Genomic DNA, 15,562 nt, shown 5'->3' on the forward strand with positions numbered 1-15,562 from the left:
ATGTACCAACAGAAAAATCTAGCAGTGGCTGTGCATCAGTGCACTCCATGTCAGATTCATTTTGGCCTTGGTAATTCACGATTTGACTTGATAACCCAGGCATGGTATGTGAAAACAGCTCCATGGAGTAATCTGTAGTGTGGCCTGCCGCATCCTTCAATTTTGGTAGGGGTGAAGGACACAAGGAAAGGTGTGGTTCATCACCATGAGCCTCCAATGACGACTCAGTGCTTTTATTTTTTAAAACTTCAGAAGAGCTGGAGGCTGAGTCAGCAATGTAAGCCAAAACTTGTTCCTGAAGCTCCGGCTTTAAAAGCGGTTTACCTACTCCCAGAAAAGGGAGCCTTCGAGGCCTTGTGGAGCCAGACAATGACGCAGGCTCAACACCTCCTGCATTAGGTGCTATTGTGCTTTTGCCACTACCAGCAGATCCACCACCACCACCAACACCATCATTACCAGCTGGCAACCCCCGCCCACTTCCACGGCCTCTTCCCCCACACTTCCTCATTTTTGGGAAAATGTACCCAAAATACCACCAGCTATATGGTACTGTAAAACAAGGTACAAGGTGTATATAGTATTGGGGAGAATTTGAATCTCCTTACACACTTCTGGACACTGAAGTATTATCTCAGGCCCAGTGTAGATTACACCTCAATATAACAGGCTGAAATTGGATGGTGTAAAAATGTCTATATAGGACTGAGGAAAATTGGAATCTCCCTACAGAATTGAGGACATTGAACTATTATCTCAGGCCCAGTGTATATTACACCTCAATATAACAGGCTGAAATTGGATGGATATAAAATGTCTATATAGGACTGGGGAGAATTTGATTCTCCCTAGAGATTTTAGCAAGCTGACAATGATGCTCTCAGTCCAAGTATGGCAGCAGGCAGCCTAATAAGCAGGACTGCTGCACCCAAAAGTGTGGAAAAATGAACGCTTGGTAACTGGGCAAAAAAGCGGATGAAAAGTATTTTTGCTTTTAAAAAAGCAGTTTGCACAGCAGTGTGAAAACAGCAATGCAGCTATCAGAGAGCCTTATAAGGCAGCCTAATAACCAACAGAGCTGATGCACGAAAATATAGCCTCCACTTGCACTGCACACTAACTGGTGTGTTGTACAGGCAAAATCGCTAGCAGCAGAAGCAGTTTTTCTTATCTTCTTCCCTGCCTAACGCTCTCCCTACAGAATCAGCAGCAGCAGCTCTCCCTATTCTGAGATCAGCATAAGTAAGATGGCGGTCGGTGTGCACGCCCTTTTATACTCCCTGTGACGCCACACAAAGCAAGCCAATCACTTGCATGCCCTTCTCAAAGATGGTGGTGACTGCTGCCTATGTCATCGCGTTGCCCTCAGTGTCCGTTCTTCCTGATTGGCTGAAAAAGGGCGCTGAAGCATCTTTTGAAACGCGACTTTGGCGCTCTGGTCGCCGACCTCACGCTAAGGTTGGGTTTCGTTTCATGAAACCCGACTTTGGCGAAAGTCGGCGACTTTTCAATTTGACCGACCCGTTTCGCTCAACTCTAATGGCTCGTCTTACGTTTTTCCAGACATACTAGTCATCACCTGGAGTTGGAGAGGAGATCTCTGGCCTCCCTCGAACAGCCTCTGCGAGAAGTTCCATTTGCAGCGTTAGCGCCTCCTGCTGCTATCTTAGCTGCTTCTGTTGAAGTTGCTGTGCCAACAGTTTATTTGTCTCCTGTTGTGCCATTTGCTGCTGTTGACTGGTGAGCTTGTGCTGCTGTTGGACCTGGTCCAGATGCTTCACATGCTCCTCCATGGTGCAGGATGTCTCGTGCTGGATGGCGGATTTTACCCAGGACATGCAGTTATCCTCAGCCTCTATGTGTGTTAGTGGAACGCTGCCAGTGTTCAAAACACCACGTGTGAGGGGTTGACTCACTCAGCTGCTTCCAAAGGTAGACACAGGAACACTTCTTGTGGTAAATCACCTGCTGGTTTATTGTGGAACAGCATAAATCATAGCAGATTTCAGCAAAGAAAACATGGCCTTTCTGACATAATGGCAAAACAAAAAGATAACGTATAGTAAAGTCCATATGTCTGAGGGATTAGCCTGCTCAGACCACCATGTGTCGTCAGCTTCACCAGGAGCCACCGTTTGGAGTTTTTCCTCTGCACACCACAACACGCAGAGAAAAAAATCAGTGGCTGTATATTTAACATCCCATTCCCCACCACACCCTTCAGGTGGAGATATGGTGAGTAGGCATCCCGCATATCTCTTACCTTATATCTTACAAACCCGTCCCCTTATGACATGGCTGATTGACTCCTTCAGCACATAGCATGCTGAAGAGAAACTTATGGGTTTCTAGATCACGGAAGAAAGAAATCTTCGTAACACATATCTTCCCTCATATACGGTACCGTGCCAGTGAGCCTGTCACAGGTCTCACAGATTACTACATACTGTTAATGGACCCACAGCTCCCCTTTACACAGTATGATGGGCCGACAGGTCTTCCATACACAGTGTGATGGGCCCACAGGTCTTCCATGCACAGTATGGTGGGCCAACAGATCCTCTATACACAGTATGATGGGCCCACAGTTCCTCCATACACAGAATGATGGACCAAGGGATATCACAGTGTAGAGGGATCATCATTATTCCCATTTGCACATGGAAACACGAGAAGTAATGTAATGAAACTGAAAGGGAGAAGATACAGATTAGATATTAGAAAAAACTTTTTAACAGTGAGAGTGATCAATAACTGGAACAGGCTACCACAAGAGGTGGTGAGTTCTCTTTCAATGGAAGTCTTCAAACAGAGGCTGGACAGACAGCTGTCTGAGATGATTTAGTGGATTCTGTATTGAGCAGGGGGTTGGACACGATCACCCTGAAGGTCCCTTCCAACTATAATATTCTAGGATTTTATGATTCTCTTCCTGGTTGTAGGTTTAGTCGTGAGAGCCATGGATCTGCCTGGTCTGTTATACCTTTCCACAACCCATCGGCGGTGTGCGGTTTGTCACCTAAACAAATTAGTTTCAGCAGAGCCTGTTGCCGCTTCATCGATGCAGTGCTTCCAGCTTGCCACTGATATGGAAAACATGCTCCAAGATGACAATTCGGTGATGTAGGATGAGGAGGCACAGGAACTGGTGTTGAAGGTGGAGTAAATCCTGATGGAACAAGGGCCTGCAATTCTCGGCATCTCCGCATGTGTATTGGCTTTCCAACAAGCACAAAACATGCAATGCGGGGGGTTACCAGCATGGCACTCAAGCACCCATGATAGTTGATAGAGTTTTTAGCAGTGGCGAACACGCCCACTCATTACTAGTTTCTGTAGTAGCATGCTGTAAGGAGATTAAACACCTAACTTTCATACGCATACATTGACCAGTAGATGGCAGCAAAGTACAATGCACATTTATGAGTCCTCAGTGTATGCACATACAATGTATTATACATCTCCTATCTCACAGGGCCCAGAGTAATTCTGATATACTGAAACATATCTACTGCTACACAACAACTGTTTCTCTCAGCAGCAGTAGATAGGGTATTAGGATACCACATTGAGTTCAACACATCAGCAGGCTCTGGATGAGTTTCAGAGAACGATTGACGAGCTAAAAAGACAGAACCACAGGACACAGTTCAGCAACTACAGGAACAATGCAGTCTACCTGTCAGTTATGTTGTTGTTAGCAGGAGAAATCTGATAGAGTTACACTAAATGCAAAAAAATTCTGCCATCACTAGGAGGCACCCAATGTACATAAATTCAATGAGATAATTGTAAAGGCCCCTTTACATTTAGCGATGCACCAGCGATCCGACCCGGTCAGGATCGCTGGTGCATCGCTAAATGATCGCTAGTGAGCTGCCACACAGGCAGACCTCACAGTGATGCAGCAGCAATGCAGCGCACGATACTCACCTTTCACACACAGCGTTCCTGACGTCCTCCCGCCCGCCTCCACGCGTCGCTCATCGACGCCAGCAGGAAGCGCCCGACGAGAAATGGAGCAGGACATTCTCGCGCGATCAGCAATGGACAGCAGGGGAGCCGGTCGGAGGTAAGTATCACACATAGCGATATTGCTATAACGTCACAAAATCGGTGACGTTATAGCGATATCGCTATGTGTAAAACCCCCTTAAGTCACTATGCAGAAAGCTCTCTTTAGTGGCAGCTGCAGGCAGAATTAATGGAAATCTGTCTGTAGGGTCAACCCTCATAAGGCTGGTTTCACATTAGCGCTTTTTAAGCGCACGCACGGCCGGGGGTAGCTCCGCCCCCGAGCCGGCTCTCTGCCCGGCGTGCCCGCCCCTTGCTTGTAGCGCCGCCTCCTAGCGCACAGCGGCGCCTGCGATCGGCGCACCCTATCGATCACAGGCGCCGCTGTGCGCTAGGAGGCGGCGCTACAAGCAAGGGGCGGGCACGCCGGGCAGAGAGCCGGCTCGGGGGCGGAGCTACCCCCGGCCGTGCGTGCGCTTAAAAAGCGCTAATGTGAAACCGGCCTAAGCTGTCTATCTGTGCATGTCGGTAATAGGGGGGCTGAATAAACTGATACCTTGATATCTGTGATCCGATTTCTTATTTCAGAGAAATTCATATTATTCTCAATATGTAAATGAGCTGTTAAGATCTACGGGTGGGGCATAGATCTCACTGAGAATCTGTCTCCAGAGCTTAACTTAAATGAAAGAGGACGTTATCAGTGGGACACACGGAGATGAGTATGAATGTGAATATTAACCCTTGTCTCAGCTCCAGGGCCAGACCCTGACCTTTTTCTATGGCAGATGCCCATTACCATGGTTTTCACTTGTTTCTTGGCAAACCTCAGTGACATCATCACCTAAGGACTTTTAAGACCGACTCAGACTCCCCATGTGTGTCTGAGTATTCAATAAGCTTTGTATCCAGCTATCATGTGCCTTAGGCCGGAGTCACACTACAGCGAGATACGGCCGAGTCTCGCAGGTTAAAACCAAGCTCTGGCACCGGCACTCCGGAGCGGAGTGTGCAGCTCCATGTATTGCTGTGCGGCTGCACGCTCCACTCTGGAGTGCCGGCGCCAGAGCTTGGTTTTAACCTGCATCTCGCTGTGTGTGATCCCGGCCTTAGAGTTTGTCTCACAAACCAGATCGACAGCTGGCAATAATCTCTGCAAACTCCTGTTTGTTTTCTTAACTCCGCTTTTACTTCCAGGCTCAGGCCTGCAGCTAATCCTTTGTCTGCTGTAAGCATAACAAACTCTTCTCTGATGTTGTTCACACAATAAACACTGCTGCATGTCTTGAACTATCTATACATTTTCAGTTCTTGTGTGTGCAGCTAGCATATATGGCTCTATGTTTTCTGGTGTTTCTTGCTCAGCTTGTTGAACTGCTATCCTGGTCCACAGACAATCAAGCAAGTCCTGCACTTTCACACAATGTACTGTATTTTGATTTGAGGTAGGAATGTGAAAATTGCAGGATATTGTAGCACAACTGCCATACTCTAGTCATGGCATCGTTGACTGGCTCTGGGTGTGATGGGGGCATTATTAGCTAGAGCAGGCTGTTGGGCGGGGGGATACTTCAGGTCCCTTCTTTTTACTCCTTGTAGGATATAGACGCACACACAGCTATGCTATACTAATACACCCCCACGTAAACATAGCCCTGCTACATCAATACAACCCCCATGCACAAGCAGCACTGCTATATCAGACACTCCTTATGCACACACAGCTCTGCTACATCAATGCAACCCCATGCACACACAGCTGTGCTACATCAATAAACCCCCACATCGATAAACCTTCTATGCACACAGTCCTGTAATATCAGACACTCCTTATGCACACACAAGCCTGCTACATCAATACAACCCCATGTACACACAGCTGTGCTACATCAATAATCCCCTATGCACACACAGCCCTGCTATATCAATACAGTCCTCATCCGCACAGCTCTGCTACATCAATACATCCCTCTTGCGGAAATATTTGCCCATCTATGGAGAAGATCATTGATGAGCTTCTTTAAAAGAGTTAGTTGAAAAATGGTTTGAAAGCAAGAGTTTAATAATTGCGTAGAACACAATGAAGAAAGAAGGAATTTTATTTTTTGTTTCTCCAATGTTCCACACACAACAAGTGCTTTTGTAGGCTCTAATAGCAGTTTGGGTCAGCAGAGCCGTTGACTTTGCACTTATAGATGACTCCTTTCTCTGTGATCAGCCATAAATTTCCCCGATCATAAGATACATGTTTTAAAGTGTCATAAAAATTCAATTGGGTCCACGAAGTTCCGATGGGATTTCTAGCAGAGATCCCTTCCCTAAAATAGAGAGGAGAGGTTACTCACATCTACAATGGTGGCATAATGATTATTAGAGCCATAGGATAACTATGTGATGCTGCTAGCCGCCATTAGTGCAGCTCACTGCATATAGATTTTATATCTTAAAAGTATAGTTAGAAATTACAAGTGATATCCAATATCTCTTAAGGTGATACCTTTTATACACTTGTCCCTGGGAGTTCACGCCGTACACAGAACCATCGTTGCCGACCTCCACCATGGCCAATTTGCCATCTATTTGCTGCCACCGACTTCCTTGGCAGGCCATGGGTGTCACATCATAGCGATAAAATATATCATCGTTGGCATTTACACCCCAACATCCCAAGGGACCACAGGTGTAATACTTCAGGCGCCCTTCTATGTTGTTATAGGCTACATTTGCAGAGTTGGAAATGGTCTGATCCTTGTTCGCACAGTAAATATCATCCAATCCATTGACTCCAGACAGGAATTTATTTCCACCTGCATCTATCTGTTTCAGACGTCCTATAGAAGTAAATAATAGAGAAAAATGAAAGGGTTTTCTCAAAGAAATATTTTAGCCTTCTTCAAATCTGTTTTCAACAATAACAACTGAAGCCATATTCACCTGAAACTCTGGTCCTTCCCTTCCCCTCAGCCCCATTATGGTCTTTGTAGCATTGATGTACATTGTACTAACACATACAGGTAACTGCTGCAGCCAATCATTGTCTGTCTTCAGAGGTTGCACAGCTATATCGGGACGTCATAATTGCAAAAGAACTACACCGACCAGAAACAGGGAGCATCAATGGGTCTCGTGAAGTGAGTATGATTTAGGTTATAATTTTTAAACCATGTTAAACTGTTTTAATTGTTATTTTTCTTTTCCTTTGTTTGGATAATGTGGAGATCAAGGGTTTGTGGGCTGACGACGGCAAAAATTTGTCGACACTTGTCACTGTCTGCTGGCAATCTCTTCAGCAACACCTCCTTCACTCTGGCACAGTTCACACATTCTACTTCGCACAGTCAATTCTCTAATCAGCAATGTCTTAAACTTTGCAGACTCTTGCAACCTATTCTCCACATTTACAGCTCTTCACACCCAGGTGCTATATTCACTGTCTTTTGGGCTGTCACTCCTGTTCACACTCAGGCATCAGCTTACAGACTCCTCTAGTGTGGCTTCTCCTCATCCATCTTGGATGGCTATTTTGTCACCTAGCCGACTGATCATTTTGGTATGCAACTCGGGGGGGGGCGGCTTAGAGTCTCTACAGGTTCCATTAGACCAAAAAACACCCATCTATGACTGGTTCTACCAGTGGCTTTATGCTAAGGAGCCCCTGTGTATGTTAAACTAGTCTATCATCTTTTGGGTGGACCTCTTTTTACATTGACACTGACACTATGACCCATAATTAACATGTTAATTTTAAATAGATGTAGCCGTTAGTCGGTACATTCCACAGATTTATTGCATGTTAGTATGCTAATAAAGCTGTAGCTGTTCTTTAACCAAAAAGTGAGCGCTAGTGTTGTGTTTTGTGAATGTGTCCCAACTTCAGCTTTGTCCATGTCCTAAGGTCACTGATACAGCTAAACAGAAAAACGGAGGAAAAAGCCAAAAGGTCCTTCCTCACCAACTCAGCCTTTGTATAGCTCTGCTACATCAATAAATACTCACACACATTACTTGTGCCCTGCTCCTTCTCCCTTTTCTTCACTGCCAGTCACGTGACCAGAGACCAATGACATCCTTAGACCTTTAAGTCAGGCGACAGTCTCTGGTCACCTGAATGACAGTGAAAAAAAGGGAAAAGGAGCAAGACACAAGTGTATGTCAGTATGTGATTCTATTAATTCATTTAGCACAGTCATCTGTACATGTGGGGTGTATTGATGTAGCTGGCCGTGTGTGCATGGAGGATGTGTTGATGTAGCAGGGCAGTGTGTGCATGGAAGGGATTGATGTAGCTGGCCGTGTGTGCACGGAGGATGTGTTGCTGTAGCAGGGCCATGTGGGCACAGGAGGGATTGATGTAGCTGGACCGTGTGTGCACAGAGGATGTGTTGATGTAGCAGGGCCGTGTGTGCATGGGAGGGATTGATGAAGTAGAACTGTGTGTATTGGGGATGTATTTGACGCGCCCCAGGGGCCGTGGGATACTCGGTAGCGGGCTGGTTGTTTTAAAGGAATGTGTCACAGTGGCAGTGACTCGGTCCATGGCCCCAGGCGTTCATGTAAAAGGGGTAGAATTGAATAGGAATAAAGTTTATATGTAGGAATTTGTGACGTCACCTGTGGTATTCTGGTCAGTGGTGACCAGCGCTGCAGTGTTGCTTCTCTGGGACAGATGTTTTGATGCAGCAGGGTTGGTGAAGCTCTCCACAGGCAGACCTGTAGTCCCAAGGCAGTTGAGATGAGTTTAGAGATGGTGAGGTAGTGTGGAGTGAAGGATGTGGCAGTGCCAGGTTGGTGATGCAGAAAGAAGGTAGAGGACACAGTTGTATGCCGTTCCAAAACTTTACTCACAGTTCTGTCTGCAGTACAGATGCCCGCTTCAGTGCTGCGTTCTCCAGGTGAGGGGTCCAGCCAACTTCCAAGTAAAATGAAGTATACCCTTCCAGCACTCCCTGTCAGTATGTACCTTTCCTGGCCGTCTCCACACAATATGCTGCTTTCCACTTTCCTTCCCTTCCAGCACTTCACAGTTATCGTTCCAGGCCAGCAGCTGCAAATTCTGTCAGAGAACGCATACCCTTCCGTTTTTGTGATCCTATCTAGCTGCCTTTCCAGTCGGAGTAACTGTGGTAGGGGCTGTGGTTCCATAAAGACACCACAGCTGTTGGCTTGCTAGTAGCATTCTGAAGTATGCTCACTAGGCTAGGAGCCGTGACCCTTTGCAACCAGCGTTCTTCCTCCACCTGACGGCTGTCAGCGTGGAAATGAGCCCCACGGGGAGTACGCTCCAACCGTGTCTCTGAAGAACCAACTTTCCTTTTAGGAAGCTTTCTGTCAAGCTATTCAGTCCGGCAACTCCTGCTGACTGGAGCTGCACCAGACATGTCCCTCTCCTTCCCTCCCTCTGAGGGAATCTGATCTAACTTCCTTGAACCTACAATTCTCCCTCTCTTCCTACGCTCCGCCCACCTCCCAACACCCTTCGTGTTTCAAAGCAGGGGCCAAAAAGGGTGCTCTGCTTAGTCTACGTGTGTGGGATGTGGGATGGAATGAGGACGGGTGTCTCCACCTTACCTGGTTGTGGGATACCACACCTCTGGGTGGAGGGGCGTATCTAGGGGGGGCAGCCGGGGCAGTTGCCCCGGGCGCAGCCAGCAGGGGGGGGGCGCAGTCGGGCCGCCTAATGCAGCGGTCCGCAGTGTCCTCCTTGGCGGCTGCGTTCTGCCGCCCCCCCGGCCTGAGAGTCGGCGGTTCTCTGTGTCAGCTGTCAAGCTGACAGCCGGCGCAGAGAAGGAGTGCGTGCCGGCTCCCAGGGAACAATTGTAGTGGCGTCTATACAGACGCCAGTACAAATGAAGCTCTGACCGCCGGGCCAGAGCGCGACGTCAGCATCGTGATCAGGTCATGTGATCACGCTGCGGACATCACTCCCCGGCGCCCAAAGCAAATGCTGGTGGTAAGTGTGCTCCTCTGTGGAGCTGAAGAGCCAACGAAGATGGGAGATGAGGGGGAGTTAATGAGTGGAGAGGGGGGGGATTTGTAGAGGGGATGGCGGTTAATGTGTGGGGGTTAATGTGTGTGGGGGGATTTGGAGTGGAGATGCAGGTTATTTAATGTGATGGGGGTTAATGAGTGGGGATTGGGTTAATGTGTGCGGGGGTTAATGTGGGGGTATTTGGAGTGGAGATGGTTATTTAATGTGTGGGGGGATTTGGAGTGGTGATGGGGTTAATGAGTGGGGATTGGGTTAATGTGTGCGGGGATTAATGAGTGGGGTTGGGGTTAATGTGTGGGGGGGATTTAATGTGTGGGGAGATTTGAAGACACAAAATAAAGAGTATGTATGAGGAAACAGTATGGGGGATTGGTGCAGACAGTATGGGGAGCGAATGGGTTAATGTAAGTGGACACAGTATGGGGAGTCAGGGATATGTGTGAGCAGACAGTATAGAGAGTGAGGGGGTAAATATATGAGGAGACAGTATGGTGAACAGGTGGGATGCTAGAGGGGAATAGTGTGAGGCCACAGTATATTGCAGATATTTTTATTTAGGGGCATTATAATGACACTTCTATCTTTAAGGGCGTCGTGTGGAGATTTGCTGCAGAAGACCGGAGAAGATGGACGTCTACAGAGACGAGATGTGGATGAGAAAACTCATCATGCGGTCTAGAAGAAAAGGTGACTGACTGCAGAGACGACGTCATCTATAAGGTACCTGGATGTAAATGTTATTTGTGCTACTGACTTATTCTCATGTTTTTATTTGTTAGGAACATTAAAGGGTTTGTCCAGGTTTGTGCCGAGTCTGCTGTCAATCTATGTGACTGCAGACTTCTGAATTCTCACAGTGCTCACTGAACGCTGTCAGGATTCTCTTGTGCCGATAATTTACATACATGCGGTCACATGCTGACTAGACATGTGTGGCCTCACTCAATGAAAATGAACGGAGCGGGGCCGGGCACGTCTAGTCGGAATGTGGCCAAAAGTATATAAATCACATACTTGTGCTGACATGACTGTACATCGGCCAGGGAGAATCCTAAAAGTGTGCAGTGCATTCGTTGTGAGAATTCAGAAGCTGCAATGTCAGGATTCAGCTCTGCAGGTTCCAGTAGTCATCACATGGACACTTCACTCATATGCGATTTTCATAGGTATGGTCCTGTGACAACGAGCTTCTCTTCCTGCTTCTCTCAGTTTTTTACTGAACATTGAGAGCATTAGGAAGAGCAGCTCGCAGGTACATGACTAAGTGTGCAAGTCGCATATGTACTTGGGCGGGGGCGCCGAACCAAATTCTTGCCCCGGGTGCCAGAAAGCCTAGATATGCCTCTGTCTGGGTGAGATGCAGTACCTCTGTGGTGCCACATATTGATGCAGCAGGGCTGTGTGCATGGGGGTGTATTGTTATAGCAGAGGTGCGTGTGCATGGGGGGTATTGATGTAGCAAGGCTGTGTACATGGGGTTATGTTGCTGCAGCGAGCACAACTGTGTGCATTTAGAATGTATTGAAATAGCAGAGCTGTGTGTGCATGGGGGGGTGTATTGATGTAGGTGCATGAGGAGTGTATTGATATAGCAGGGCTCTCTGTGCATTGGGGGTTTATTGATGTAGCAGAGCTGTGTGTGCATGGGGTTGTATTGAAGTAGCAGGGCTGTGTGTACATAGAGGGTGTACTGATGCAGCAGAGCTGTGCGTGCACGGGGGTGTATTGATCTAACAGGACTATGTGCATAGGGGGTGTATTGATGTAGCAAAGCTATATGTGTTCATCATGGAGTACCATACGATGTAACAGGGTGTGTACTATGGGTAATTATAAAAATTGCCATGGTACGCTAAGTGCACCATTGTATACATGTCAATTTTCTTGTTTTTAAAAGTTGGGAGGAAAGGTAATAACACAGCCATAGTGTCTAATCTTATGCATGATTAGAAAGCGATGAGACGAGGCACATGAGATGTCTTCTTACCTGATACCTGCACCCAGTTGTTATCTTGGAATTTGTAGATATCCTGCATCTTGTTGACTCCCCAGACACCGGCGGGACCAACAGTCACATGCATCAGCTTTCCAGGAATATTTTTCCACCCATGGCCTAGCCATTGGTAGATGTCGTCATTATCATTCACACCATAAACCTGATTGTCACCGGCGTCCACCTGCTTCAGCCACCCATCAATCACAATGCATAGACGGTCTGCGGAGAAAAGCAATGAGACCAAGAAAAGCAAGCATCATGAAGATGGCTAAGATAACGTTACAGGATGGAATTGCTATTTATGCTGTTACCAGTCTCTCAGCGAATGATATTCAGATATAAAAATTGTAGGTTAAAGTTTAGCTGCAACTGTCTTCTATCAATGGGGGTCCAATCATTGGGGCCCCATGATTTCCATAAAGAAGGAGCCAGTGCACCTTCCTACAATAGATCCATGCTCTATTTCTTAGTTTCCTCTGGGCACAGGGGAACTATAAGCTCCTTCGTAATTACAACTTCTACAACTCCTATAGTTATACCCCTGACTGAGCAGCAAGATCCTATACAACAGAAAATACTTAAAGGGTTTGTCGAAAAAATGAAAGTGAACTCAATATATAATGGATTTAATGTTAAAATAAATACTTTTGTAATGTGCTTCAATTAAAAATTCCCTATTTTTAATTAAAGGGACCCATAACATAGTTTTCTCAAAACATTTGATATAGGATAGGAAAATATTAGACCAAATATGAAACCTGAAGAAAAAAAAATATTAAATAAAATATAAGATCTATGAGACTAGTTAATACTAAAAACTATAAGATAATAACCCTTCTATATCAATACCAAGAAGAAATAACGAGCCTTTTCTGCATAGGTGATATCTGCAGTTCTCCTAAAAATTGCACAGAGATTACCTGCAGCAGTGGCAGCTCCAAAGCTCAGCAGTAATACACCTAGGATCTGGATCATGATGACTCCTTGTGTGATGTGATCTACTGCTGATTCTGCCTCATTTATAAGCCGCCCGAACTCCTCCCCAGGACTCATAGCACTGTTGGAAATGGGATGGTCCCTCACTCCACCTTAAAAAAAAAAAACCCAAATGACTAACAATATAGGAACTGGCATATTGGATACTGCTTCAAATGTGCAAGAAAAAATCAAGTAGCATGAGTTTTCAGAAATCTCTTTTATTGGATAAATATGGGAATTTTTTTCTTGTGTTTCAAAAATACGCAAAAAAAATCATTGGAAAAATGCAAAGTATGAAAATTCTTTTAGGCCATGTTTAAACTGCTGAAAGCTAGGACCATTCAAATCTGCAAATTTCAGACTCTACTGGCTCTATGTGTACCTCCGTGTGCCCATCCACCCTGACTGTAAATCAGACCAGGCTGGAGCATGCTGCAATTTTTTCACATGGTCCTCTGTATTTATAGCCCTTATGGACTGGCATACAAATTTAAAAACTAGATTTCCACAAGGATGGTATGCAAGCCAATAATATGTTCCACGAGGATGATATACATGCTAAAAATAAGTTCCAAGAAGACGGTATACAAGCCAAAAAGACGTTCCACGAGGACGAAATACAAGCCAAAAAGACGTTCCACGAGGACAATATGCAAGCTAAAAAGACGTTCTACAAGGACTGTATACAAGCCAAAAATACATTCCATGAGGATGGTATACAAGCCAAAAATACATTCCACGTAGACTGTATACAAGCCAAAAAGATGTTCCATGAGGACGATATACAAGCCAAAAAGACGTTCCACATGGACGGTATACAAGCCAAAAATATGTAACACAAGGACGATATAGAAGACAAAAATACGTTCCATGAGGACGGTATTCGAGGCAAAAATACGTTCCAAAGGACGGTATACAAGCCAAAAATACGTTCCACAAGGATAATATAGAAGACAAAAATACGTTCCACGAGAACAGTATACAAGCCAATAATACGTTTCACGAGGACGGTATACAGTACAAGCCAAAAATACATTCCACGAGGACGATATTCAAGCTAAAAATATGTTCTAAGAGGACGGTAACAAGACATTTGTCCGAACGTATCCTAATAACCTCGCCTGAAATATGAGATACATATTTAGTGAAGATGTGATTGATTGTAGGAACCAGGTATAAGCACCTAATTAAAAGTGCCCATTTTCTGCATGGTCGCTGCCCATGTATCTGATGGTACCCATGCCCAATGTTTTCCTTGAGCGGTATCCTTCCAGCTGCCTTCTTTGGAATATGGCTGACAAGAGGCTGCAGCTGGAGGCCTCATACTCCATACAGCATAGGATAGCTGTCCGGACTCCTGACTTCTGTCTGGGCTTAGCTAGTCTCCTCATCTGATGTCAGGTCTGAGTCCTTTCTAAGGGCCATCTGTCTGCATGGTGCTTCATACTCCTACCTAAATTTAGCCTTAGTTCTCTCTGGATTCCACCTGGGGGCTTATTATCATAATAAAAAAAATCATAGGCAATTAAGTCCTTCCCCCTTTAGCGCTAGGTCCATATACTTAGAAAAACACCTATTTATGATGTATTTGCAGTGGAGTAATCAGCAATCTTAACTCATGCAGCACCTCTCCAAAGTCCTAGCGACGACTATTCTCTGCAGTCGTCTCCGCTCCAGCAGTGATGGGCCCTGAGGCTGAGGACCTCTTTTTTTTGTTAATCCTGGACCTGCACTCCTTACACTGTCTACAGGTCCACCCCAGGGAGCAGCAACCTGTTTCTATCCCTTCTTGTGCTCAGTTACTCAATTGATATCCAGTGGGCATGGTAGATTGTACCTGTCCTCAGCCACCTTCTCTCAGTCTATCTACAGGTATTTTCCCAGTGATAGTTGTCATAAGGCCCCGTCACACATAGCGAGATAGTTAGCGAGATCGCTGAAACGTCACAGGTTTTGTGACGTAACAGCAACCTCGCCAGCGATCTCGCTACATGTGACACACAGCGGCGACCGTAATACGTTGGCATTTCAGTTCATTAAGACGCTGCCGGGTGCCGACGTATTACGGTGGAGGAAAGAGGAGGAGGGAGATTGGGACAGACGCAGAGATAGATCCTCACTGCGCAGGCGCCAGATTCCCAGCCCCGCAGTGTGAATACATCATAACACACTGCGGGGCGGGATCAGGGGCCTCCGCTCCATGCAGGCGAGAGAGCATTACATCATCCCCTGATGCAAGTTCCTGAGAACTGTTGTCAGAGCGCAGGCGCCGGGCATGTAACAGGAACACAGGAGGCAGCGCACAGAATGCAAGAGGGAGATGATTGATGACTCGGAGGCGGTTGATGCAGGGGAAGAAAACATACCTCTGGGACACGATAGAGGTATGGCGGGGAATTTATAAAAGTCAGTATTTCAGCGTTCCTAGGGATCAGAAACATAAGAATGCAGCCTTAGTGTTGCTGAAGGTAGCTCTTTTACTTAAAAAGGCCCTGGACGGGTGACAGGTTCCCTTTAACAACTCTAGAACTATTGGAGGATTCTTCGCTGGATTTTTTTTAAAAATTAAACTGAGTACCTCGTCC

General features: G+C 46.1%; 1 protein-coding gene across 1 annotated transcript; it reads right to left on the reverse strand.

The window, feature by feature from the left end:
- Positions 1–6,095: 6,095 nt before the first annotated feature.
- Positions 6,096–13,024, reverse strand: LOC141084924 (fish-egg lectin-like). Its single transcript, XM_073569870.1, has 4 exons — positions 12,920–13,024; positions 11,991–12,218; positions 6,512–6,845; positions 6,096–6,332 (listed from the first exon to the last, which is right to left on the reverse strand). Exons 1-4 carry the CDS (start codon positions 12,972–12,974, stop codon positions 6,164–6,166), a joined length of 786 nt encoding a protein of 261 aa, XP_073425971.1. The 5' UTR covers positions 12,975–13,024; the 3' UTR covers positions 6,096–6,163.
- Positions 13,025–15,562: the final 2,538 nt, after the last annotated feature.

Source organism: Dendrobates tinctorius, unplaced genomic scaffold (assembly GCF_039654945.1).
Source record: "Dendrobates tinctorius isolate UK_male_01 unplaced genomic scaffold, ASM3965494v1 ptg000028l, whole genome shotgun sequence".
In the NCBI taxonomy this organism is placed as follows: domain Eukaryota; kingdom Metazoa; phylum Chordata; class Amphibia; order Anura; family Dendrobatidae; genus Dendrobates; species Dendrobates tinctorius.